At 37.0% G+C, this 27122-nt stretch overlaps 4 protein-coding genes across 9 annotated transcripts; 3 read left to right on the top strand and 1 right to left on the bottom strand.

Annotated features, from left to right (window-relative positions):
• Positions 1-139: 139 nt before the first annotated feature.
• Positions 140-9027, top strand: LOC140797007 (protein LEO1 homolog). 4 transcript variants are annotated; one of them, XM_073150249.1, is made up of 12 exons: positions 140-613; positions 1564-1931; positions 2685-2799; positions 3631-3801; positions 4320-4496; positions 5246-5377; positions 5572-5751; positions 6170-6301; positions 7102-7209; positions 7298-7540; positions 8219-8370; positions 8680-9027. In XM_073150249.1, exons 1-11 carry the CDS (start codon positions 464-466, stop codon positions 8354-8356), a joined length of 1914 nt encoding a protein of 637 aa, XP_073006350.1. In that variant the 5' UTR covers positions 140-463; the 3' UTR covers positions 8357-8370; positions 8680-9027. The 4 variants fall into 4 exon arrangements, with proteins under 4 accessions (XP_073006350.1, XP_073006351.1, XP_073006348.1 ...); XM_073150250.1 differs by having other exon boundaries at positions 8677-9027; XM_073150247.1 differs by having other exon boundaries at positions 258-613; positions 3616-3801.
• A 3291-nt stretch (positions 9028-12318) lies between these two features.
• On the top strand, positions 12319-14385 carry LOC140796605 (uncharacterized). Its single transcript, XM_073149668.1, has 2 exons — positions 12319-12555; positions 13113-14385. The coding sequence occupies exon 2, from the start codon at positions 13158-13160 to the stop codon at positions 14073-14075; it is 918 nt and encodes a 305-aa protein (XP_073005769.1). The 5' UTR covers positions 12319-12555; positions 13113-13157; the 3' UTR covers positions 14076-14385.
• A 3533-nt stretch (positions 14386-17918) lies between these two features.
• Positions 17919-21522, top strand: LOC140796496 (transcription initiation factor TFIID subunit 8-like). Of its 3 annotated transcripts, XR_012110457.1 has the most exons (3): positions 18092-18232; positions 18325-19633; positions 21278-21384. XR_012110457.1 is itself a non-coding variant. In XM_073149542.1 (2 exons), exon 2 carries the CDS (start codon positions 18424-18426, stop codon positions 19513-19515), a length of 1092 nt encoding a protein of 363 aa, XP_073005643.1. In that variant the 5' UTR covers positions 17919-18232; positions 18325-18423; the 3' UTR covers positions 19516-19828. The 3 variants fall into 3 exon arrangements, 1 of the variants encoding a protein (XP_073005643.1); XM_073149542.1 differs by lacking the exon at positions 21278-21384 and having other exon boundaries at positions 17919-18232; positions 18325-19828; XR_012110456.1 differs by having other exon boundaries at positions 17947-19633; positions 21296-21522.
• Positions 21523-22464: 942 nt separating this feature from the next.
• Positions 22465-26223, bottom strand: LOC140796497 (RHOMBOID-like protein 12, mitochondrial). The gene is made up of 8 exons (XM_073149543.1): positions 25788-26223; positions 25243-25357; positions 25005-25124; positions 24018-24122; positions 23886-23924; positions 23514-23618; positions 23374-23415; positions 22465-22896 (listed from the first exon to the last, which is right to left on the bottom strand). Exons 1-8 carry the CDS (start codon positions 26141-26143, stop codon positions 22807-22809), a joined length of 972 nt encoding a protein of 323 aa, XP_073005644.1. The 5' UTR covers positions 26144-26223; the 3' UTR covers positions 22465-22806.
• Positions 26224-27122: the final 899 nt, after the last annotated feature.

Below are 27122 nucleotides of genomic sequence, written 5' to 3'. Positions count from 1 at the left end.
AGTCGGGTCAAGTCCTAAGTGAGCCTAAGTCAAGCATTAGCTCAATTTTATCGCGGTGGACATCAATTGGGTTCGGTCATTAGGATTTTGGGGCACCCCTAATTAAGGCTCAATTTGTTGCATACTGCAGAAAGAATATGGATTTGATTTGTTTCCAAAATATCAAAGTGGTACGTAAATTTGAAAGGTGAAGGGCTAATGGGCAAAATTCTCTTTCGTTTCCGAAATAAACTTCCCTAACGGGTCGGGTCTGCATCACCACGGCGAATTTACGCCCCCCGCAAAAGAAGGATCCGCTTCGCGTGCTAAGAGAAAAAAAAGGAAATTTGGGTCTTAAATTCCTTGGCTCAGAGTCTCGCCAGAGCCATCGAATCTAACTCCGATTCGTCGGAAAGCGAGGGATCGAGTAGAAGTACTCGAGTCTGGTGCTCCGTGAGAGAGGAGAGAGAGAGAGAGAGAGAGGATGGGAGGGGAGAGAGATATGGAGGAGGAGACGAGGAACCAGATGATGCAAAACCTCTTCGGGGAGCAATCGGAGGACGAGGAGGAGGAAGAGGAAGAGGAGGTCGACTCCGAGCACGAAGCCGCCGCCAACCACTCCGATTACCAATCGGTATCGTTTTTTTCCTTTTTCTCTTACAATCACGGTAGTGATTGGGTTTCTTACCGATTTACCCCCTATTTTTTTATGTTTGGGTGTTCTTTTTCTGTAGTTGTTAAGAATCGTGATGTGTTGGTTTTAGAAAATGAAGAGGATTATGTTGTTCTCTTTATGAAGTTCCTATAATGCTGTTGGAATGCCGATGTCGGTACACAGAACTATTTACCTTTTCAATAAATTTGTTCAGATTATCGAGACATCAAATTTTGGATTTTAGTACAGGCAACATCGATTTTTCGCTATATGTGATGCAGATTTTCATGATTTACTTATTTATTTAGAAATACAACATATTATTGGAATTTGAACATGTTCGGTTTTTGTAATATAATTTTAACCTAAACTTTTTTTTTTTCAACTTGAAAAATTATGTGATTCACCTCAATTTGTCTGTTGCAATGTAAGCTTTATTATTGACTAGTTGCCTCAATATTTGCTCTTGTATGATGGAAAAAAGCGGTAGTGTAAAATTCTAGCAACTGTTAGTACTCCACTACCGATCTTAAAACTTGCAATTGAGCAGTACTACTAGTCCTCTCACCAGGATGAACTTTGTAAGAATCAAATAGTTCACATATTATTCGGGTCAATCATGTTTTATGGGTAGCAGGCATCTAAGAACTCAACATGACACAGTTTGTTTTATTAATCAGTTTATCAACTTTGAGGATTGGCATGTAATTGGGGTCCTGAACCACTTCATGGAAAATAACATTAGCCTGCAATGGTGAACGTCTTGAGAGCAAACTATAAAGTTCATGTCGAGGCTAATGTTCAAAATATAGTCTACTTGCTGTGCAAACTGTATGCTGATTTGCATCTGAATGACCTCATGTTGACTATATCTACTGATCTACATATACTTTTGTCGCCTGTAGTTATTATAGTTTTTCTTTTCTCAGGAAGAAGTGGAAGGTGATGCCGACATTGATGGTGAAGGTGAAGGTGAAGGTGAAGGCGAAGGTGAAACTGAAGTTGAGGGGCAAGGTGAAGTAGAGGTGGAAAGTGAAGCTGATGCCCATGATGTGGATGCTGATCAAGAAGAGAGTGAGGGGGAGAGACTACAAAGTTCTCCAGAAAGAGAAATTAGTGATCAGAGGATGGAGAGTGGGGCAAAAGATATTGAAAGTGAAGAGGAAGACTATGTGCAAAGGGTTGTGACAAGCAGGAGAAGAGAGGTTGTTGCTTCCGAGTCAGAGGGATCTGAGGATAACCAATATGCTGATCAGGATAATGAAGATGAGGAAGTTGGTCAAGCTAGGGAGGCAAGGTAAAGTCTTAGTTAGAATGTCAAGTACTTTGTTAAGCGCTTTAACTTGGTTATAATTGTACTCGCGTATCTTTATAGGTCTTCTAATCATGCATGTGGAGAAAGATAAATGCTACTATATTCCATGAGTCATATTTTTTATACGAAGGTTCCTTTTACAGGCCAAGTTTTGGTGGCTCTTGTCTTTGGAACCCTAATTTTATTGCTGTTTAGGGTAAGCAGAAGTAGTTTTTAAATGATGACTGAGGTATTTGGTTCCTTCCTCTATTCGGATTATGTCCTGGTTTGATATTAATTTAAAAGTTTTGAGATGATAGTTGGGAAGATTTGTGATGTGAAACTCATTACGTCAAGTCTGAGATTGGATCTTTTGTCATGCCATAATATAGAGGTGCCTTGCCTAGCATACTCTAGGGTACCTTTCTTCCTAGTCTTGTAGCTAGGTAGCTCATCTGCACAGGGGCTTAATTCTTTTTGGTTTGTGTGCTCTAAATTATTTGCTATAAAACATTCTCTTTTAGTCTTTTTGAATGGTTGTTATGTAAGGGTATGACTTTCAGGTTCATGAGATATCTTCTTTCTTATCTCGAAGTATGAACAGTTTCCTGTTCCTTTTTAGAAAAAAAACTATAGGGATCCATTTTAAGTGTTTTTTAGTTTAACTGTTGGCATATTTTAATTTGATGCTATTTTGGTTTCCGATGATGCTTTCATTTCTATAGTTAAAGGTCTATGCTTTCTAATTTGCAATAGGTCTGTGGTTGAGCAAAAAGACCATGAAGTTGTTCGTGATGTGTTTGGGGATTCTGATGAGGAGGACGAACCTGCTGCATATGGCACTCAACATGAAATGGAACAAGATTCTCATGTGAGACTAGACATTATAGATGTTACATTGCAATTAGCTTTTTCTTCTCCCAAAATAATTGTGTAATTATGTTTCTATGAGTAAGTGGAGGTTATGCCATGGGAATAATTTATACAACCAGACATGGCATATTGTTATGGTTAGAGAGACTAAGTTGCTGGACTTAGTGATTGAATTCCTAAAGATAACTTATTATACCTTTTGTTTTTTGGAAGATGTCTTAGTAGTCTGTCCTTTATTTGTAAGGGAATAAGTTATACAGATGTTTCCACGTATAAATTACGAAACCCAGCCTTTGGGAGGGTAACACTGCAATTGCTAGAGCACTCTAACAATGGGTGATAAACTTGAAATGTCTTTTCATGTTACATACATAGACAATAAATAGTGGTAATAATAAAATAGGACTTACAAGTGAACTGATTGTATGGTTCTGATTTATAACATGCAGTAAATAAGAGATGTTTGTTAGATAGAGAAATTACATGTTGTTTTATGGTTCTGTTATATTGTTGTAGGAGGATTGTCTACTTAACTTTTAGTCTACATCAACTATGTTCATAAAAGAACTGCTAAATAGGCTCAATTAGACTTTGCAAAGGTACTTCTTGTGGAATATTTCTAGAATTACTTTCTTTTTTAATATGGACAAGATATGCTTTGAGATGAATTTGATTTGTTTTTTTCAGTTTTTCCTCTTGTTCTCTCTTCTTCCTTCTTCCATCTAGCACTTCTATAATGTTTTGCTGATGCGCACAGCTTTAAATGTCGTAAATAGTCATATATGCTCACTCATATAATTCTCTTTCTTGCTAGGGATCTCCAATGCAGGAAGAAATTCACTATGAGAAAGATTTGAGACCAGAAGATATAGTGCCTGATGAAGATGTACAATATGAGTCAGAAGATGAGAACATTGAACATAAACCAAAAGAGAAACCAGTTGGCCCACCATTGGACTTGGAGGTTCCTCTTCACCCTCCACCAGGTCGACCTGATAGGGTAAGCCGTCATCTCAGATACATCAATAACAACACCCATATTATTTCAGCATTAGTTTTCCAGAGTTACAAACAGTCTGCTTTTGATATCCAGCAGTATCTATCTATGCACTTTCTTGCCTTGGTATTATTATTATTTCACAGTGAACCTAACTGGATGGTTCTAGCTGCATAATTTCTTGCCTTCACACAAAGTATGCATCCACATTTCTGTGTGTGGGATGTTTGGATGTGTTTCAATATATATGTATACAACTTCTACATAAGTAATTGTCGTCCTTACGTGGGATGGGACTTACTTATATTGTGATACTAATGCAAAGTAATTTGTATTAGCTCCATATATCTAAATATGCCTAGAAAACCAAAGGCCATCTTGCCTTTTTTAACTCTATTTGGAGTTAATTTCTAGTGAAGGACCTACTTCTTGCAGCTTCATATGTTAGTTGATGCTTGACAATCCTCAATTTTCCTATTAGTTACTGCCAAGAGTCTTATTTTCAGAGTTCCTTTTTGCAGATGAACGTGATTAAAGTCTCAAACATCATGGGAATTGAACCAAAACCTTTTGATCCTAAGACTTACGTTGAAGAGGATGTGTTTGTGACAGATGAATCTGGGGCCAAGAAACGCATACGCCTTGAGGACAATATTGTGCGCTGGAGAACTCTCAAGAATCGTGATGGGACAGTTTCTGTAAGTAAATGCCTCTTCATAAAAAGAATATACATATGGTAATCATAAAATAAGTGTCTTAGGTTGTTATTGACATTGGCTAATTTGTTTGATTTTCTATGTGCTCCAATTGTGGGCTTTCTGGATCCACCATTTGGCTGCCATATGAAATCACATATTCACATTGAGCATCTTTCCTCTACATTTTCTTTTAGTTTGTCTGCTGTCAGTTACTTGATGTCAACTCTCAGTGGAGACACATCATTTTTAGGTGGAAACTACTTTTCTTTCTTTGTTTAGACAAGATTACCTTTTCTCAGTGAGCACTATAAGGACTTAATGCAATTCTTGTGAATTCCTTAATCTGATAAATACTGATAATGGATTTGTTTGTTACATTAAGTCTTTATAAAGGAAATGTTAAAGCACACTAAGTGCTTTGAAGGATAATGCTTCAAATCTAAAGCAATACTAGTCAGATGGACACCCCGAAAAAAATGCATTTACTTGTCATGGTTATGCAGTGGGTGTGTATACACAGTGGGCTGCAGTGCAGAGATTGTGCACCTGCAAACAGGTGCACTAAGTTGTTGCCTTCCAAAGTGCTTTTATTTTTATGGGAAACACTTTCTTTTCCTCTTCTGTCATATTGTTCTGTTCAGTTACTAGAATTTCAGTTTATGCTGTGTTAAATCAACAATCTCCTTTTCTTTCTTTTTTCTTATCTTTTTTTCTTTAGTGGTCAAGTTAAGCACTTGTTTTGGTTGCAGTATGAAAGCAATGCACGTTTTGTGAAATGGAAGGATGGCAGCTTACAGTTACTGATTGGTAATGAAGTTCTTGACATATCTGTGCATGAGGGACATCATGATCAATCCCACTTATTTCTTCGACATGGGAAGGTGGTTCTTATTTCTCATGCAATATGTGGAACAATTCTTTTATAAGATTTAATCCTTGAGTTGTAAATGATTGTTGAAATCATCATTCTTGCTCCATTTTCTATTATTTAATAGTCGTTCTTTTTTCCCCTAAAAGCTTTGTTCGTCGTTGTTGAATTTGATCTGGTTAGATGTTCATACTTCACACAATGTAGGGAATCTTGCAATCTCAAGGGAGGCTTTTACAGAAGATGAGGTTTATGCCATCTTCGTTGTCTTCAAAATCTCACCGGTTATTAACTGCTCTTGTTGATTCACGTCATAAGAAAGTCTACAAGGTGAAAAACTGTATTACAGAAATTGATCCAGAGAGAGAAAAAGAAGAAAAAGAAAGGGTAAGAGAAACTTTCATTTCTTTACTCATTTTTAAATAGCTGAATTTAGAAAATTGTACATGTCAAACAAAGCTTTAATGACAGACCTTATTTATTTTTCAATTTTTTTTTAACTCATCTCTGCAAAGGTGCTTAGACTGGAGATTATTGGTACATAATGTGCTTTATCTGTTACTAATGAAGTACAATGTATAAAATGCTTCCAATATAATATGTTAAGCATTGAAGGATACATTTTGTGTCATGTTCACATCTTCTACATTTGTTGTATCTGCAAAACTCTTTTTTACACACTATTTTCCTTTTTGGGGGGCTATATTCATTTTATTAGACAATTAGTAGTTTAAATTTTAAGATTTACTTGCAATGGCTATAATATGTGTTCCTCTCCTTATACTGGCAAAATCCTTTTATACAGGTCGAAGGTCAAACAATTAGAGCTAACGAACTTCTTCATCGGAAACGGGAAAAAGTTAACCGCAAATATGCACAACCTGTCAATAGAGGACGACAACTTTCTCCAGGGTTTCTAGAGGATGCACTAGACGAGGTCAAAATTTTGAAATATTGTGTCTTATTTTGCTTGGCACTTGTTTAATACAAGTTCAATGAAATAAGAGTTACAGCTTTAAACAAGAGTAATTAATTATAATAATGAATTGGTTTATAATTTGAAACTTGTTGCTTATGAATTTTGTTTTCTCAATTTATAATATGCTGCAGAAAATAGTTTGTTTAATTTTTTTATAGTAAAACAGTAAACGGTCCACATTCGTTATGAGAGAAATTGATAATGCTAGTTGACCTTGATGAAGCCCCTGAACTTTCTTAACATGCTTGTTACTTGTTCGTTACATGCTCTTTCGGAACAATTGTTTTGCAGAGAGATTATTGATAATGTTAATTGTCCTTGATGAAGCGCCAAACTTTCTTAAAGGCTTATTACTTGTTTGTTACTTGGTCTTTTCATTCTTTAATTGTTTGTTGCCATTTGAATCTTGATCCCTGTTTCTTTGTTACTGTTGCTTGTCTGTCATGTGCGAGCTTCGTCATCTGCATTCTTCTCATGCTAAAGGATTATTGTCCATCCTTTTTTTTGTCCTTTCGGCCAGCAGAGTTGCTGAATCTTCACGCAAGTTCCTCTGATTACCTTCTTGCTTGCCCATTCTTAGTCCACACTAACATGTTGCTTGTTGTGTTTGTTAAACTCTCCTTCACTAGGTAGTTTGTTTTGGTGGTAGTTTCAATTGGGAACAATGTGGCTTGAATATTTCATTCCCAGAATATTTCATGATAAATGTCATGGATAATAGTAAAACAATCTTATATACGTTATTGCCATTTCATTAGGAAGAAGAGCCTGATGACCACTACAGTTCTCGTCGGTCACGTAATCGCTTCAACGAAGACATGGAGGCTGAAGCGCAAGCTGAAAGGCGTATAATGAATGCAAAAAGGGTAAGATACCTTATTTCCCATATTATTAAATATTAATCATTCATCTCTTTGATGTACTTCCTAAAGCATTTTCTTTGTGGATCATCAGGCAAATGGAAACAGAAGTTTTACCCGCAAACCATCTGTGCCTGCTGCTTATCCATCGAAGCGTCAGGTCGAGGAATATTCAGAGAGTGAAAGGGAAGAATCTGAGTATGAAACTGATGAGGATGATGATGACAGATCACTGCATCACACAGGGGAAGACGAGCTAGATAATGAAGATGAATATGAGGAGGAAGAGGCAGATGAAGAAGCTGCAGGTGTAAATTCTGCATCAGAAGAAGAAGAGGTAAAATAATGTCCTCTCACTAGTTCTTTATTCTCATGCCCATAATTCAGTAATAATGTCTCTAGACCTTATATTATTTAAAATACTACGTTTCTGAATGCAAAACATTTTGTCTTATTGTGACACTTAAATTTATGACCTTTTTGAGTGCTTAGATTTGCATTCACTGACTGCGAACAAAAATATGAGGTGGTCTGGCCGCAGATAAGATTATCGAAAATGGCTTTGTTAGAATGGTCTGGGCGTGAGTAAGATTTATTGAAAATGATTTTTTTTAGATAGATTCCTGAAATCTTGGATTTGCATCAACTGTTATTAAAAAGATTGATGAGAAAGTGATTGTTGAAATGCATTTCCATTGAGGAGATTGATCATAATATGCATCAGATATGAGCTTTATTAACAGTCATTTTTCTGAAGTCCTAACTGTCCAGCACTTGTGTTCAAGAAAAAGCATAAATATGTGAGAAACTTTTTATAGAGATAGCATCAACTATAAGGAAAGATGTCATGTCATTAGTGCTTTTCAATCATCTTTACTTTCTGGCATGTGAGTGGCGGCATGCCTATTTCTCAGTGTTATGTAGAATCTAGATATCTTCTTATGGATATGTGTAATGAGCTTCCTTCAGTGTTTGATATGCCATAATTTTACTGTGGACCTCATTCCTGCTATAGAAGCCGAGGAGGAAGATGAAGGAATTGAGACATGGCAGTCTGAAGCGCAAGGAGATCGACTTAGATGAGGACTCTCCACCAAGAAAGGCACCTCTCCAGCGCAGGAAGAAAGTTATCTTTGATAGTGATGAAGAATAAATATGCTAATGCAGGTTAGTACTTAGTAGTATATATATATATATATATATATATATATATCGTGTTTGCTAGTGATGAAGAGTAAATGTGCTAATGCAGGTTAGTACTTAGTAGTATGCATGCATTTCTATGATGGAACAGATGTATCCGTATGGATGCATATCATGTTACTCAGTTGCAGCTTAGATTTTGAATAAGGAGACAAACATCATAATTCATAAGGACACTTTTGATCTGTTAAATCTTTTCTGGAGTTTTTATAACAGTTTTCTAAAGTTATTACTTACCCTAATGCATTGTGCTGTAATGTTTTTCATTAGCAGGTTTCTGCTTGGAGATGCGAGCAACGAGTGGGCACTCATGGTCTTGGTCTAGGAACAACTTATGGCATGCATCTCGGAAACCTATACAAGATCATCACAGGAGAGAAGTGTATATCTTTATATATTTTTTCCCTTGGAATGTGCGCTAAAAAAGTGTGTCCTTTTGTTGCCTTGAGGAGCCTGTGGGTTTTCAGCTGATGTCCCTATTCACATATCAACAAATAAATGCCAGCACTTTGTCTGTTAAGTTTGCAAGATTAAGCACCTGTCGCCATACATTAAAGTTGTATATTGAAGCACTAGGATCATGATTTTTTGCCGATATCTAAAGAGTTAAAACTTCAATTAGGAGCAACTTTTGTTGGATTAGTAGTTCTACAGTTTTCTGACAGATTTCCAGGCTACTTAGGAGGTTACTCTTCTATTCTCATTTTCACAGTATTTTCTTGGGTTTTAGATACAGTTATTCTCATTTCCACATGCAATTGTTCTCATTTCCCTGAGACTCTCTTCTCAAGAAGTTTAAAGAACAAGAAAAAGCAAACAGACAACTTGATAGCAAGAATCTTACTCTCTCCACTGATCTGGGAATTGAAATATCTATGTACATTTTTCCATCCCCAGGTAGGCTTCTCACACTACTATTTTGTTTTTCTTGGTCAATTAATTCATAAGGCAACTTTCTTATCATCCTCTTAATTTATGTTGCTCATTGTAAGACAGAATAGCAATAAGGACCTGGAAGTAGTGTAGCTTTACGTCAGTGGCAGGTTCATTTAGATGACCCACAAGCTGACCACCATCTCCACTAACATTCCCATGCTCTATTAGGTAAGATCAGTACCATGGTATGGAATAAAGAAATGATAACATGAGCCGAGAGCATCTCGACAGATGACAGAACAATAAACACAATGATCAACTTCTTTTTTTCTTCAGGCAGGCATGTATCTCCTCTCCCCCTGGGAGACAAGAATAGGAAAGGCACTGCATATAAAACTGTGCACTTAATGCGATTCATACAGTTATTTAATGCCTTATCTTATGGCACCCTCTTAGTCATGAGCGTACTTTCAGATACTCTCTTCTAGTCTTTTCTATTGTGATTCCTAGAGGTTTTCTTTTTCATGTACATGGGAACAGATGCTTTGTGATTCCCTAAAGTTTTTATTTATCATATTTATAGTAATTAAAATTTGATCGATATTATTTTAAATGTATTGTAAAGCTTATTTAATTATCTATAACTTTATTTATAATAAGAATCTTCAAATTCAAACTCTAATTTAATAAAATAATTTAAAAAAATAGCAGTTGTATTTTAGTTAAAACTATCATGAGATTAGGTGCTTAAATTAAAATTACACGAGGATAGTTTTGTAAAATTGAGCCAAACTTGAAGGCGGGGCCAAAGAGCAATTTAATTTATACTTGAAGGTGTGTAACTCTCATCTTGATTAAGGTGCCATACAAGATCAAGACAAAGGTCTCAAAGGGGAATCCCTGGCAATTCATGATCAGTACTAAAGGACACTGTAGTCCTTAAGGCTGTTTAATATACTATCAGGGAGTGCTTAAAGGGACCACTTCTTCTTTTGCATCTGTACCTCCCTCTTTGGTTCACCGCACCTCTCTCTCTCTCTCTACAAAAATTTCTATGGTTTTGGAACAATAAGCCTAAAATACTCGAAAAGGATTTAGATCACAAGTGCAAGAAATACAAGGAGCACATTCTTTTTCCAGAGTACAAAATCATACCCAAGTCGTCAGTTTTGGCTATTTAGCTAGTGAATGAGGTCCCCCCTCCGTTAAAAAAGAACAGGAGAAAAAAAGAAAAAGATGTTTGTTATGAAAAAATAGATGAAGAGGATGAGAAGTACCTACTATTAACTGTTACTTTCAAATAATAAGTGCAGCTCATATGGATATCTAAAGAGGGTAGATCTAGTGCGCTTTTGATTAAGATATGGTGCATATCTAGCAAAAATACACGTCTTTGTCATCATTCTGTCAGAAAGCATATTTCTTCTGAGCTTTGTGCTGCAGTGGTGCAGCTAGCATGATCCAAGTAAAGGAGAAATATACTTCTTGGCCTCTTTGTTTATCAAATTAAACTTCATATTATATTCAGTATCTTTATACTGTATGAATCACTATCTGCTCTAAGAACACGAGGGAAATGACTACTAATACTTTGTAGGGAAGACTTGGAAGTGCTATATATATATGCTCATATCTTCCTCTCTCTTTTTAGAAGGTGGTGGCAAAAGAGCAGCTCCAATAGAGACCAAGGAGGAGGAAGTCGAGTCTTCTGTTTTCTTTTCTTTTCTTTTTGTTTTGGTGTTACTCCGCTAAGAGGTCGTGTTCATGTTCATATTTTCTTGAAGCTACGTTGGAAGAAGATGTATATGATACTAAGCAGAAGCTCCTTAAATATTGAGATGAGTTTCTTACCTTGCTTTAGTGTAGATAATGCGTTAGTAACCTTCCCTACTTCAAGGTGATAGACATGAGATAGATGTTTAGATCTTCTTGTCGGGCTGTCATTTAGATGAATGGATAAGATCATAAGAGTACTTGCATTTCATTTGCTTCACAAACATTAAAATGGAAGGTAAGTTAAATAGAAGTCACAAGCTTATTGATAGTGAAATGCTTTATATCTTCGTACATTTGTTAGATGCTGCTCAATTATCATGGTACACTGCACTTGGCTTTGTGATATTTTGGGGACCATAATGAACTTGTTAGAAATCTCCCATTTATGTCATTCTCCTTTTATTTTTATTTTTTGGGTGCTTTCTTCAAGTAAAATAATTTGTAATACAAAGAGATAAATAAAGGGTTTGTGTAATTAATCAAACAAGGATAGAATTAAAGTTGTGTGGTCCTACTAGAGTGGATGCCCTAAAGATGTTGTATTGGTCCCTGGGCTAAGCAGTAGCCTCCTCCTAGGGTTTCAAGTTTAGGTATTCAAAGAAGGCTTCTAGTGTTTTAGGTCCAATTCAGTGAACCACATAAATGTGAAGAACCAGTCAAGCTATTTGCTCTAAAAATTAACTTCAGAACCAAGTTGATAATTGTAAATCTTATAAGTTTCTAGTAATATCAGAAATCTAGCTTTAATTACTTTCTCAGTTTGCTCACAGGCCTGTACTTTTAGTTCTTGACAAATTAAGCATCATCATGATGTATATAAATGCTTGGTCATAGGAAGGTAAATAGAATTATCCTTTCTTGTGTATGAGCACATCATTAACCTTACATAGTCAAAGAATAAGTAGCAATGATCTCGTAGACGCTACGTAAGTAAGTCGGTGAGAATTTCAGTGGATGTATACATCAGTCACAGAAGTCTTGGGAGTTGATCATCAATCATCCAGCAATCCTTTTCCTGATCAAGGCATAAAGATTCTTCAGCTGCATATCCGTCTGATAGTGTACTAGTTACTGCAGACAGTAACAATCAGGTTTATCTCAGATAGTCGAAAAGACCTACTTATCTTCGCCAAATACAGCGGTAAACGGTGCGGCGCATGACAGTAAATGGGGTGAAATTTTGATAGCTACACTGTCCACTTGACAGGCGCAAGTATGCACCACATGTTTGCAAGTGCTCCAAACTTTTTCCCCTTTTCTAGGGCTTGTGCAAATCAAGAATCTTTCCTTTCTCAAGTTGCATATATCTGCTCTTCGGAGGTTGTAATTCATGCAAAATCAGATCTTCTTCTGAAGCCAGAGAGGTCTTGTCTCCTGTGAATTTTGAAGCCAGAAAGGTCTTCTCGCCTGTGAGTCGCCTTCGATATGCGCCACCATGCTTCAGTTCTTGATGATCGATCATTCAGAAGGATGTCACAGTCTTCTTTGAAGCAACAAGTAAGTTAGTCTGCTAGTTTATGCATTACATTTGTCAGCAAAGAGATGACAAGCTCCATAGGCCATAGCAGTCATCAAATTCACAAAATTAAGAGAAATCCATCCTTTTTTTTTCTTTATGCTGTTTGATTCTCTCAGATGAAATACAAAATAATTTACAAGTTCAAAGTCTGATGCGTATCTGCTTTCTTCTTTATTCTCTCAAAGGATATGAGAAGAATATAATCTACTGGTATTCAATCCATTCTCTAGAAAAAGATTTAAAAAAAAAAATCCATGCTCTACAATTTTCAATCGTTTCTGATGATAATTATTTCTAGTTCTCCTCTGATTTCACCTCTAATTACTCACTATCAAATCTTCCTGTCAGCATGCATAATGAACTGATTTTATCCATATGAAACCACGTACACAATTTCTTAGCTAGTTTTCTTGCATCTGTAACATATTACCCTTTCTTAACTACGAAAAGAAATCTTGTTTTTTGGATAAATCTTTTGATGTTTCTAAATAACAGTATCCAGAAGTATAATTACTTTCATCTTTTATCCGTCCAGTCACTCAGGTGTGATCGTTGCATGTAAGAGCTGGCTAACCTTAACATGCAACGAGATAAAAGAGAAACTGCGCTACTAACCACAGGAGGAGGAGGTGTTGCTGATGATAATAAACCCACAACAAGTTTGCGACAATGGTCATCGGGACTGAAGCTAGATCCACGAATTGTTCGTGTTTCTCGCGCATTTGGAGGGAAAGATAGACACAGTAAAGTGAGAACAATTAGAGGACTAAGGGATCGCCGCGTCCGGCTTTCGGTACCGACGGCGATTCAGCTGTATGACCTTCAACATAGACTCGGACTTAACCAGCCTAGCAAAGTGGTGGATTGGCTACTTGATGCTGCTCAACATGAGATCGATCATCTTCCTCCCCTACAACTTCCGCCGCAAGTAAATTTTAGTTTCCCTCATCATCAGTCGACGGCGGCGGCGGCGCCACCACCACCGGAAGCCTCCTCGCTTCCATTATCCTTGTTCTCTAGTACAAAGGCAAATGATCATCACAACTTTGGAAACCAAGATGCTGCTATTAGTGATGTCGAATACTTACAGAGACCTCTATGTTGGAACTCAGATCTGGCTCTTGATCAGAAAACTAGGGATAAGGTAGTCATCCAGGATGGCAAAGAAGCTGCAGGCATGATCCATTCTGAGCAATTTGCTGCAAATCACTATCCTGCAGGCTTGGTAAACAATGCCTTTTCATATGCTTCTTACTACCACCATTCTTCTGAACTGGAGGTTCCTGATCATTGTTCGACTTCACAATTGCTTTCGTTGGCACCGAGATCTCAGCTAGTATATTATCACGCAGACGAGGCGCCGCCATTGATTTCGGCATCATACATGACCACTCCATCAAGCTTCGACGCCAAGGAGCTCAATCATTTTCCCATAGACAGCTTCGGTTCACAACATCACTCAGTTGAGTTCCCTGACAAGTCTCCTCCATTCAAATAGCATCACAATGCTCACAAAGTTTTTTCTTTTTCTTTTTTTCTTTTTGAGTTAATTGATCGATGCCTAGAATTTGCAAAGGAAGTAGCAAGTAAGTATGGACTCAATGCTACCTTTTAATATGCATCTTTTAGTTCAACAAACCAGCTAGTTTTGAAGAAAAAAGGTAATGTGAACAAATTTACAGCAAACAACTTTCATTATTGAAAGTTTTTATTATTTGCAGTAATTGCTTCTTTTACTTATGGATGACGATATTGCTTGTATATAAATGTTACTATCATTTCATAATCGAAAGATGATATGCAATTTATTGCTTTGAGGTTTATGTGAATATATTGTACTTAATTAGTCCATTACAGTGCTTTTATAAGTTGGTACAAAAGAGAAGGCAATGCAGGATCTCTATTTAGTAACCTGAGTGTTATGAATATTATTATTATTATTATTTTCTTTTTCAATAGTTTGATACTTTGCTGCAAATTATGGCTATAAAGCATATACTAGCTCTTGTAGTTTTCCTTGTGAGCGTATATAACAAACTGTTCTAATTAGTAGCCATATTCCTTCAATTATCTCATTACGAAATGCTAGCTTTAATAATCGACAGTCTCTATCTGGGTTGTTTAGTAAGAAAATGATCTCATAGTATTGCTGTTTTAGAAATAAAAGCAATGTTGGAAAAAAAAATCTTCACCTATATACATTCATACATACATTTGAAGGATCCACCGTAGATATATGCAACTTCTTTTTCAATGTTATAACGCCACATACATTCCATTCTGTACCCCTTGAATTCTCTCTCTCTCTCTCTCTCTCTCTCTCTCTCTCTCTCTCTCTCTCTCTCTCTCTCTCTATATATATATATATATATACAGTTTGGATAGAGATAATATGAGAGAAGAGAAGAGAAGAGAAGAGAAGAAAATAATTTTCTCTCCTTGCTGGGTTATATGAGAGAAGGGAAAGAAGAGAAAGAGGGGGAAAAAAAAAGACTATTAGAGGCTATATATATATTTCTCTTGATTTCTCCTCTATTCTCTTGTGAAATTTCTCTCCAAACAGGAGAAAAACAAAATCTCTATCCTCCTATCTTCTCTTCTCTTCTCTTCTTTCCTTTTTCTCTCTTCTCTCCATCTAAACAGGGTGCAAAACTGAAATAAGATACTAGAAGAAATAAGATGAGATCATTTGGTTTTGTTTATAGTGAATCTAATGTTTAGTTCTAATGAGACACACATGTACATGATAAGTGCATGAGATCTAAGGAAGCAGGGGTGGAGATCGAGTGGGGTTTTAAGTATGGCAGCAAAAGTGGGACAGGCTTCATGAGAGCATGCAGGATGCAATATGTGGTCCCATGAAAGAAAGCTGTATACATTCATAGTCATACAAAGGCCCTGTAGGGTTTTGCTTGCATGCATGGGATGTGGTCCTTTTCCCTTTGCCATGCATGGACCATCCTATTCCTCTCACATAGCATGGTCCCCCATGAGCCATGGCTACCTAGTCCTTATCTCTATTTTTTTTTTAATCTTAATTAAAGACTATGAATATTATCATTAATATTGCACTATGTTACCATGTCTATGTATGATATTTTAGGATGTGGGCTTTAATTCTAGTCAAAGTTATCATTGAAGATACTTCTATTATCTATATCTGTGTGAACATGTATATGCATGTATGTATATATATATATACTATAAACTTTATGTTATATCTAGAAACATTGTTTTAATAAATATTATCCATTAAGCGTGCCTCAGAATTCAGAAAAAAAAATCATCCCGGAATGAGAAAAAAAAAGGTGAGAATAATTTGATAAATATTTAGTTTTACTAGCATACATATTAAATCACCAAGGTACACCAACTCAAAGTAGTATAAAATTGAAATATGAAACATTTAATAGACGAAAGAAAAAAAAAATAGGCCTTCATTTGAGAGCAATGTATTTTTTTTTAAAGAATAAATATATTTTTGTCCTTTTACTTAAATGGATTAAAATTTAAAGTGTCGGTTAACTTTCATGAGTATTTATATAAAAATAAAAGGTTTTAACATGCAAAAGCCAATTGTTTTTGAAGGGTAAATAGATAAATATGAACTTTATAGAGGGGTATATATATATACATATATGTAAAACGTAAACAGGAAGTATATGTAACAAGTTTCTTTAAACAAGTTCAGAATATGCCGACTCTTATACTGGCCCATTGGACATAAAGCCATAAAGCCTAACCCAATTATAGAGAGAAAAAATTTAGGCCATTTAGCCCATAGGGTGACCCAAATCTGAAAAGCTATTTGGCAAACCTAGCCCATTAATTGAAACAGTGGAATAATATACATCACCCAGTTCACATGGTCATTATTATTATTATTATGGCCTCTATTTGACCAGATGAGATCATAGAGATCCAGTTGACCCAAATTCATAATTCACATAAAATTTAACAAATTATTTTGGAAATTTAGGCACCCTTGGAAGAAACTAAACAAGCTCGGGCATGCTCCCTTAATTTCTAGATAAATTGTGTTTGATAGATAGATATTTAATTCAATCACTAGATTAACTTAAATAGATGGCAAAGTGAGAGCTTTATTTACAATATAGTTAAGATATAGGGTGTTATTCATATTTTTATTTAATTAATAAATCATAATTCTAATTTTGCAATCAAGGCTTTATATTGTTTAAAATTATGTATTAAATATGCTATGAGACTTTTTTACGAAAAAAGTAATATTTAATTTTGTAAAGGAGTCCAGAAATCAACTAAAACTTACAAATCAATCCAAACCGACACCGGTAGAATCAATCAAAAGAATAGAACCGATCTAAATGTGGCCACCCAGTCGCAACTGTATTCATTTCTCTATATGTGGTGTAGTATCTCTACACTTTTAAAAGAAAGGCTAAAAAAGAAATAAGTAGAGAACAAACTACAACTCTACAGGTGCACCATTGGAGTCACAAGCAACTCCGAGTTTGATTAGACAAATGATCTATAGAAAATGTCCCTGCGCTAGATTTAGGTTCGAAAGCACAACTTAGATTTCACAAAAATTTAGGAGACCAGAGGGATGGGCTCAGCCACAACCCACAACTCTTGTTCCTAATGACATGTAATTTTCAACCCGTCTAACTAACTAGCGACGACTGCGTTCTAATATAGATGATGGATTGAAGCAGCCTATCTTCGCCTTTTAGTAAGTAGTCAATAATCGTCGGCGAGGATGCATGATTAACTCTCGTAGCCGACCACCTACCTTATCCAAATAACCCATACGATATTAGCTAAGATAATCTTGGCCAGAATGTTAAGCTCGTCCATCTTGAGCCCCATAGAGGTAAGGATTTTGTTTTTTTTTTTTGTTTTTGTTTTTTTGGTAATAAGTGAAAGAGAAAATGAAATAATAATAATAATTTTTTTTTTTTTTGATCGTTATAAAAAAAAAACATTTTTGGTTCATGGCAGATGATAGCAAATAGGAAACAGCTAGATAGAGCAACAAAGTCCTTCCACGTTGCAGATATTTTACGGCAGTAGTCCACGCACCTCCGTATATGCAATATATACTTGGCATGCCTTTCATTGGATGTAATGGGGACTTCCTACATTCGATTCTGCATACCATCGGTTTCCTTGTGCACGCCGTTCCCTGTGAGCCGAAACAAACCCAAATCATCTGTGCCGGCGGAACACCCGAAACTAACAAAGAAACCAGCATCTTAATCCGAGCTGGGCGAAATTTATCCAGTCACAATACGCCGCCTGTTAATATTTTGAATTACTTTCCTCTCCTTCGAGTCACCTCAACGCGAAATCCCATCTTGCCCGAACCCTCTCCCCTTCTTTAAAATGGCCGCGCCCCTCCCCCTCAATTCCAGCTCGATCTCTTCCTCTCTCTCTCCTCTCTCTCTCCTCTCTCTAGGGTTTACGAGAAACCCTAACGGTCGACCGAGCCCTAGATTCTTACACACACTCTCGCTTTCTACTCTCTCCTATGTCCCCCCCCAAACCCTAGATTTCTTCCCATCTAGGGTACAATTGGCTCGAAGCCTCCCGATCTGAGCGATCGACCTCTTCCTATTTGGAGCTCTAGCCGGCGAGATCTATGGCGGAGTCGGCTTCTTCCCGGACTCGACGGTGAGTTCCTCAGCAGCTCCCAGCTTCCCGTTTCGAATGCTACAAGAAATCTAGGGTTTTCAAACGATTCTTGTTCGAAACCCTTGGTTCAGATCGAGCCCTGCCGAAAGCTCCCCGGAGGTCTCCGATGAGACAGCTGTGGTTGATGGTGGTGAAATCTTGAGATTGGAGATCGATATGATCAGTTGAACATGAGCGATGGTGGTAGGGAGAGTGGCAGGGACAACCAGAACGATTCGAGAAAAAACAACCTCTCTGGCGGCAGCGATGAGTTCGGACGTGCCGTCTCCAAGATAGCTGTCGCGCAGATTTTGGAGACGAGCGGGTTTCAGAGCGCACAACGGTCCGCCATCGATGCGCTTGCGGATGTTGCGATCCGGTACATTTGTGATCTAGGGAAAGCTGCGAGATTTTACGCAAATCTTTCGGGCAGGACGAGTTGCAACGTTTTTGATGTAATACAGGGTCTAGAGGACTTGAGTTCATCGCAGGGATTTTCTGCCGCATCTGATGTGCACCATTGCTTGGTTAATTCTGGTGTTGTAAGAGATATCGCAAGCTTCGTGAGCACAGAGGAGGAAATTCCATTTGCACGTTCGATACCCAAGTTTCCAATTGCTCGAACACCAAAGGCTGCCCCTAGCTTCGCTGAGGTTGGGGAGGCAGTGGGAGGGAAACATATACCGGAGTGGCTTCCTGCATTTCCTGATCCACACACGTACATCCATACACCAGTGTGGAACAAAAGAACTACAGACCCTCGAGCTGATATGGTTGAACAAGTGAGGCAGCGGAGGAAGGCTGAGATGTCTTTGCTAAACTTACAGCAGCGGCTTGCAAGCAATAACCCTGCTGGGTTTACCCCGTTAATTGACGTCGACGCAGACAAGGGGAAGCAGGTGGTTGGAAGCAATCCTTACCTTGCTCCGCCTTTGCCGTACGGAGAGAAAGAAGTGTCAGAGGTTGCTATCCCTTCTGAGGCTCCTTCCAATAAGAGACCTTCAGTGCTTGAGACTTTTGCACCTGCAATTGAGGCGGCAAAGAGTGGGGTACTTAGTGCTGATGATATGGAGAAAAAGTGTCTTCCTTCACAAAGGCCGACAGTGCATTTCAAGTTTGGAATTGATAAGAAATCTATTGCACTGCCATTGTCTTCGAGTGCTTTGGATGATAAAAAGGGCACATGGTTCCTGAGGGATGACGAGAGGGATGACAAGAAGCGGCGAGCAGAGATGATACTTAAAGAAGCTATGGAGAATCCACAAGAACTTGCTCAGCTGTAATCTATTTTGCGGATGGGCTTTCCCAATATGGAATTGTATCAGTTGTTACGGTGTAGTGAGACCGGTGGAACTGCTAATTTCTGGTTCCTGGTGGATCTAGTCATGTAGAAAAGTTGAGGTATGTCTAAATGCTCCTATTGGGCAATCATCTTTGTCTGCAGTCAATTCTTGTTACTTTCTCTGAAGAGTGAAGATTAAGCTGATTTTTTTACCATACCATAGTGAGCGATAGACATATTCTTTATCAGGAATTTAGGTCCTTTTAATTGTAAATCATGAACTTCTTTAAGAGAGTAGCAACATATCTTCTACATCCTTGGGAATTCTGGAATTGTGTTACGACATACTCATCATTAGACAGCATGTAATGGTATCAGCCAAACTACACTACCTAGATTTGGTATGCAGAAAATAGCATTCAAAATTTCAAATAGTACAAGGGGAGCAAAGTTGCTTCCAACTTTCAGATTTCAATGTGTTAAATTACAGCAGTTAGCTGCTTAGGGTTCCTCCGAAGCTTTCTTTGAATATTTAGATTCACTTTTTGATATTCAGGTCACTGTACTTTTGACTTTTTTCTTTCTTTTTGCTTACCTCATTGCTGCCTTTTAGATCATGAAAATGGTTTAGTGGCTTCTCTCTGTTTGCCAATTCTGAACATAAGTATATCATAACTTTTGATTGAAATGGGGAATATGCCAAAGACACAGGTGTGTGGAGTCACATAGGCAGGGATATAAGCACATCAAAACATATAATTTAACATGAGTTGGTGGACCAGACTTTTTCACCAAAGTTAGGGCTCTGAAGAGGAGATAGAGAACTGCTATTCTCTTCATTTATGATGCTTTTCTCCTTCTCTCCCCTCCTGTATTTGAATATTTATTCTCATTAGCAATATGTGTCAATTCATCATTAGGTTGTTGTCTTCTATAACTTTGCTTTTGGCTAGATCTTAGGTTCTACTACGATTATCTGTGTCAAGCATTTCTCCCCTCTTTTGTATAGAAGCAATCATAGTAAAGATGAGTTCCCGAATATCAGATGGCTTTTTGTGCTTTATGGTTAAACACTAACTATGATTCTGAAGTTCAGTTCTTGTGATTGTAATATGTCTAAGAGAGTGGACATCATGCTACTACCATCTTGTAGAATATTCCAACATAGGGTCCATCATATCTTAGTAACTGAGTGACCAGACCTAATAAAAATGAGAAAGCCCTATTGTGAATGTCAGCCGGGTTGTACCACTCTCTCGGGAATGAGGTCATCATTTTTGATGCGAAGGAGAAGATTTCCGCTAGTAATTTGTGCTTGGTAAAATTCTCATCCCATATCTGCCCTAGTGTTGCATCCTGTGTCACTCTCTCATGATTTCATCTTCTATTAAATCCTTTCCTCATTGCTATCACTTGTGCCAAGTTCATGTGTTATCTACTTTGTTATCTATTATTTATTTGAGTTTCCTAATCCGCCCTGTTCAGGCCCTGTCAGATTAGTCTTTCCCCCCCTTGATAACCCAATTAATTTGCAAATTCTCTTAGAAAGGTGAAGTAGATGATGGATGCCTTTGTTCCGCCCGTTTGTCGAAATTTCATATAATTTTGATCCGTGCAGTTGGTGTTTCTTTTTGAATAACAGTAATTCCCATGCTCTACATTCACTTAAATTCTGCTAAATGTTCTTTGAAGTCAGGTCATACTTTTCTGAATCTTTTGATGGTTTATGAATCTATACAAATCTGAGAAGATACAGTATGCAGAATTGTTTCTTTGTACAGTGTCATTTGGTAATGCGTGGTGGCAATGTGAGATATTGTAGCAAGCACGTTGATTCTTGAAAGTAAGTGACATCTAAGCTGTGTTTTTTTATTTGTCAGTGGTGTTTACAGATATTTCTTGATGCTGATGCTTCTAGCAGGGGTCTTGTGCTTTTAATGACTCCAGTGTTTCTTGTAAGCCTAGGCTTGCAAAATGAGAAATGCATGCTTTTGTTTTGTGCTTTTAATATGTTTTCCTTCTCTCTCTCTTCCCCCACCCCCCAACGATTGCTTTCATGAGACCGCCGAATTTTTGAGTGTTTCTTGTACAAAATTTCACTAATCCTAGCTTAGAAAATGAGAAATGCTGTTTTTTCTTGTGCTCTTTTTTAGAAAAAAAAAGAAGCTTTTCTTGTACTTCCTAACCTTTTCGTATCGTTTCCTTTTTTCCCCAATGATAATAGTCTATGCAACCTTGCGGTATTGGTAAGAGTGTCTCTTGTCAAATGAGAAATGCATGTTTTTGCTTGTATTTCTAGCCTTTTGATGTTTCTTTCTTTCTTTCTTTCCCCCAGTGATAAGCTTTCGTTCGATCTCACTGTAGTTGGTTTGAGTGTTTCTTGTACAAATTTTCAATAAGCCTAGCATAGGAAATGGGAAATTCTGGTCTCTATTTGTCGTTCTTGTACTTTCTAGCCTTTAGTTTGTCTTTCTTGTGCTTTCTATCCTTTTCTCGTCTTGTACTTTCTAGCATTATCTTGTTTTATCATTCACGGGCTAATCTTCACTTGATAAAAGAATCACGTTCTATTTTATCTTATATGTAATAAAACATATAAGACAATGAGCTGTATATGTGCTAACTATTAAGCTACTGTTCTATTTTCATGCAACCTCGCTGTTTGTCAAAGAAGCTTTTGTGCAGCTTCTTGGTCTCTTTTTCTTTCCTTTTATTTTTACCTCCCAAAGGATAACAAATGCAACCACGCTGCTCTCATCCTGAGAAGAAATGCTGCTTGATTTCTTTTTAAGTTGTATTGTTTGCAGACATGGACTTTTATCTGAGCAGCAACAACGCTACTACTCTTGATGGCTCTGAGATTGGCTTGAAGTCGTGAAAATACTCCATGGAGTTAACTAGTACTTAAACCGGCAAAGTCCGGGCTAATTTTTGCAGTAATGAAACACCATACAACACATAAGCTCCTCTTACTTCCAAACAAGTAACAACCTAATATGTAGCACAAAGCAGGTAACAGCGAGAGCAATCTAGAATGCAAATTTACTGCATTACATTTGTCATATGCCAAGGTATTACTCTCTACTATTACTAGGTGCAAGTTACAAGATGGTTAGTGGTTCCTATTAATAACTTGATCAGCATAGCTTCCAAAGTTGCAAGAAAATAACAAAAAGGTTGGGGGAGGGGGGGAGGAGGGGTTTAAAAAGGGTAAGCTCGATAGCCTGCTTGACTAAACTTCCTATATCTAGCCCGCAAGAGCTTCTGGAAAAGTGTCAAGATTGTTGTTGGATTAGATCCAACCCTTTCTAACTCTAGCCCACACAAGTGCCGCAACAAGGGCGCCACCTAGATGAGCTGAACCTGATACATGCCCTTGTCCCTGAAAGGGAGAAAGAGAGAGAGCATTACATTTTAATTCACTAAATAAGGAAAAGCAAGATGGTTAGGAGCTTACAGAGCACTTATTATTGCAGGTGAAAGAGTAAATGACTCCACAGATGTTGAAAAGCATTAAAATTGATGAACTATAGGGCGAACTTGTTAGATGCTTGATTAATTCATTCATTAGATAATATCTTTTATGATGCAAAATGGAACAATCAAAATATATCAAATGCATGGATCATTTGAACCCTCGAGACGCTTTTTAGACATATCAGATTCCATTAAGCATAACTTGGAAAAAATTTCAAGATAAGGTAAAGTGACAAATGTCTTGCTTACAATAACAAATGGAAGCAATAGAAATCTGCAGTCCTGATTAACTAAACCTGATATAACTTAGTAGAATATCTCTACTTATACTAGGGGGAGCTGGCTCAAAAATATAATTGGCTAATGGTATAGTAATACATACCGTCTTAGCCCTCCATAAATCAGTTCCAATCAATAGTGCCCCCTGCAATGAGAAAGCCCAAAAGGGCCCAAAAGAACTCCTGTAAGAAAATGCATCTTAACCACCATCACCACTATTGGTTGTAGAGAAACTGGACTTACCACTAGCATTGCAGGAACTGGCAACACAAAATAGAGATAGACTAATCTCTTTGGGTAAAGAAACACCTCAAGAAGAATAATTGCATTTACAGCAGCACTTGCACCCTGAATAACATAGCAAGGAAAGATATCATTGAGCTTTCAGACAAGAAGCAAATGTCAGCTCAACTAGACATTTATTGTTTATTCTAGTAATTAATTCTGAAATTAGATGGATGAAAATTTGATATAACTTATTGCTGTGACCCAAAGTTTTTCTTTTATAAATACACATGGATGACAGCATATTTTTCATGAGAAAATATTTTAATCTTTTAGGTGTACAGAAGAAATGCATGTGCAGTGAAAATTTTGCCTCAAGGAAAAATGTACCAGTGCAGGAGCTCCCGAATAATCCCATCCTCGATAACCCTGATATTATTAAAAATATGTAAGAACATTGCTAGGTAATATGAAAACACATGCTGATCCTAGAGTGCTACTTCAGCACTTGTTAACTGTTACCTTATTAACCAAAAATGCCTTGTGCACCAAGAAACATACTGATCCACAAAGTGCCCCTGCCAGGTACAACTTCAGAAGGAACTCAGACCCAAAAAAGTTTGCAATCTGATTGAATGAGGAAAACAAAAATTAGTTCAGAAAATGTAAGAGGATAGAAATAAAATAACTATATAGTCAGAAATAAAAAGATCTACACTGCAAAATAGATTGAATTAGAGAATAAGTAAAGTCATTCAGTTTGCTAGATTCTCTATGGTAAGAATAGCCAAATAACAGCGAGACTATAGTTGGAAAAATACAGGAGTGAGACCAAATGTTGAGCATTAAGTGGACTACAATATTGGGGTCTAAAGAAAAGTGGAGTATGTTACACTGGTTGATAATTGGATAGGGGTAGGAAAACATTAGATTTACATAAATCCATGAAGAATCTCAATAACTAAGTGAGCTACTAATCAAATGCTTGTCTGATCTAAACCCACAACACCCATCGATACACATAATATTTGGTCTGGCACCCAAATATGCATTCGTATAATGTGTTTATAAGATCCAAAAAATTGGTTATGGTCTAAATTAGTTCATGCAAAACTAAAGATTCCGAACAGATACACAACAAAAAAGAGCTCCTATTGGCAAATTATATGAGCTTTCAAAAGTTCTCACAAGAAAAGTTAGACTAGAAGAATATATTAGGTTATATTATGGTCTATACCACAGAAAAGATAATATGGTATCCATCCAGAAATTGCCATGTTGGAAGGCAAAACACAAAAGAAGTAGAATCACTGGTAATCTGGATATATACTAGAGAATTTCCGAAGTCAGGCTCTAGTCTCCTAGATATGATGATAAACATAAATATCATGAACTTCCTCTTTCTTTGTGTGCTGTGTCAGCTCTATTAATACAATGCAACTCACAACATTAACCAGAAACCAAAAGAAGTTTAACATGAATGGCATCAGAGGCCAAAAAATATCTTACACTTGTGCCAAAGAAGTAAAGACCTATCATGTTAGTCACAAGATGGTCAAGATCCATATGGCTAAAGGCACTGGTCAGCAATGTATGCAAGCGTCCACTTTTAAAGTTATCCAGTGAAATCTGCTCAATAGAAATTAAAAAATCAGTAATGGTAGAGATGACATTCAAAAGGACAAGATCAAAGGATAATTGATTGTGCGTGATACACGGATACTAAATCTGTAATTGAAAAGCTGACCATAAAATGTTTCCTCATGAATGCAGGATCGGCAACTCTCCACAGCAAGAAGACGGCAATATTTGTTCCAATCAGAAAACGAACCACTCCGTCCGGTGTCTGCATCCAGTACATCCTGCAAAAAGAAACGACCAAGAACAGCATCTAGGTCTTAGTCAGAAATAGGAATAATTACTGGTTGTAAGCTATCACTGCAAGCATAAGTCAAGATTTAATCAATTATGTCAATGACATAGTACATGTAAGAAAAACAGGAAAAAAAAGGACTATAGAAATATTGAATGCTCACTATTAATTCAAATCATCCCTAGACCCTAAAACAAGATCATATCAATGTTTCTTTTTAGATAATTCTCGTTAGTTATCAAATGCTCGCAATACTTCACGAAGCATCAGGGTTTCCTCCTCCGGAATCGGAATGACATGCTGAGCTCCAAATTGAAATAAAGAGTTGGAATCGAAACGAGACGGTGAATTCAAATTTGCCACTACAAACTCTTCCTTAAAGCTTGATCTGATGAACCCTAAAAGAGATAAGCAATTACCAAAATCTACGAGGCGAATAGAAGAGCCGGTTGGCGCCGCCGATCCGCTGCAAGGAGAACGCGAGAGATCGGATCCGGCGATGGACGGACGCAGAGGTGATCCTGTTGGCAATCGATTCGGCATTCTTGAGAAGGATCGATCCGGAGAGGAGGCCGAAGGGAGAGGGAGGAAGGCGATTGTTAGCCGACGGCTTAGAGCGGGAGGAGAAGAAGAGGCGAGAGGAGAAAGAGTGGTGAGGTGAAGTAGACGAGAGGGAGGAGGAAATGGTTGCTTTGGCTCCTCTTCCTCCTTGAGCTTGGACTTGGATTTGGATCCGATTGAGGAGGAAGAGGTTGGAGGAAAGAAGCTTCCGCATTCCCCTTCTCTTTCTTTCCCACACTTACTACTCTTTTCTGCTCTCCTACGAGTTTCTACTTAAAAGTATCCGGGCACTGCAAGATGAGAATAAAAATGTGTAAATTAATGGTAGAACTTGTTAATTATTGCATCATAATAGCTCTAAAATTGGTTTTTTCTTTTTTTCTTTTTATTTTTCCGACAAGATCAAAAAGGAGAAAGAAAAATAAGATAACAAATTTTAGGGCACAAATAAAATATAACATAAAGCAGAATATGAAATATTTGTAGGAGCATAGTTTCTAAAATTAGCTTAGTCGTGATTCGATAGTCAAAGATAAGATCGAACGAAACTCTAAAAGATCGGAGAAGAGGATTCCTAATCAACAATCCAAAAGCAGAAATAAGCCGCGGACTTGACGAGGGAGTGTCAGCCAGGGTTAGATTCGATAGTGGAGTGGTAAGATTCGACAACAGAGCGGTGGAATGATTTACGATTTTAAGTTTGCTTATTAAATATTGAATATTGATATTGTTACTAATGATGTGTTATATATTATTTCTAGATATTGAATTTTTTAATTTTATATGTCTTTGACATACAAAAAATTTATTTTTTTTTGTAAAACTCTTAATATTTTATAAAATTTATTTTTTCCACACTTAAGAAAAGCAAAAGTGTGGAAAAACAAAAAGTAGAATGTTTTTATAAATTTTTTAAATAATTAAGTTGGCAATTGACAAAAGGGGCATTTAGGAAATTTCAAGTCAGTGAGGGTTCAATATGCTGAAATTTTTTTAAAAAAAAATTAAACAACGTTGTGCTAAAAGTTTACCTACCAGCGATGGGAGATTATGGGTGCGAGCCATTTAATTTAATGTAATTATTTGTATGAAATAAATTAAAACAGATTAATTTTATGTGCTTTGATTAATTTGTGGCTCGTTTTTTTTGAGAGAGTTAGCTATGTGTAAGCCTACAATGCTCTCTATCAATT

Source organism: Typha latifolia, chromosome 10, assembly GCF_019914945.1.
Source record: "Typha latifolia isolate L0001 chromosome 10, TyphaL0001v2, whole genome shotgun sequence".
NCBI classification, from domain to species: Eukaryota; Viridiplantae; Streptophyta; class Magnoliopsida; order Poales; family Typhaceae; genus Typha; species Typha latifolia.
This window is presented reverse-complemented; position numbering and strand designations above follow the sequence as displayed.

What these genes read in the sequence shown, in the direction of transcription:
- LOC140797007 (XM_073150247.1), top strand. Translation starts at nt 464, where the DNA reads ATGGGAGGGGAGAGAGATATGGAGGAGGAGACGAGGAACCAGATGATG. An exon ending in TATTTCTTCGACATGGGAAG is followed by an intron (nt 5,378 to 5,571) that starts GTGGTTCTTATT and finishes CACACAATGTAG; the next exon opens with GGAATCTTGCAATCTCAAGG. An exon ending in GTATAATGAATGCAAAAAGG is followed by an intron (nt 7,210 to 7,297) that starts GTAAGATACCTT and finishes GTGGATCATCAG; the next exon opens with GCAAATGGAAACAGAAGTTT.
- LOC140796605 (XM_073149668.1), top strand. Translation starts at nt 13,158, where the DNA reads ATGCAACGAGATAAAAGAGAAACTGCGCTACTAACCACAGGAGGAGGA.
- LOC140796496 (XM_073149542.1), top strand. Translation starts at nt 18,424, where the DNA reads ATGAGCGATGGTGGTAGGGAGAGTGGCAGGGACAACCAGAACGATTCG.
- LOC140796497 (XM_073149543.1), bottom strand. Translation starts at nt 26,143, where the DNA reads ATGCGGAAGCTTCTTTCCTCCAACCTCTTCCTCCTCAATCGGATCCAA. An exon ending in TATTCGCCTCGTAGATTTTG is followed by an intron (nt 25,358 to 25,787) that starts GTAATTGCTTAT and finishes TTCTTTTTGCAG; the next exon opens with GATGTACTGGATGCAGACAC. An exon ending in TTTACTTCTTTGGCACAAGT is followed by an intron (nt 24,123 to 25,004) that starts GTAAGATATTTT and finishes TCATTCAATCAG; the next exon opens with ATTGCAAACTTTTTTGGGTC.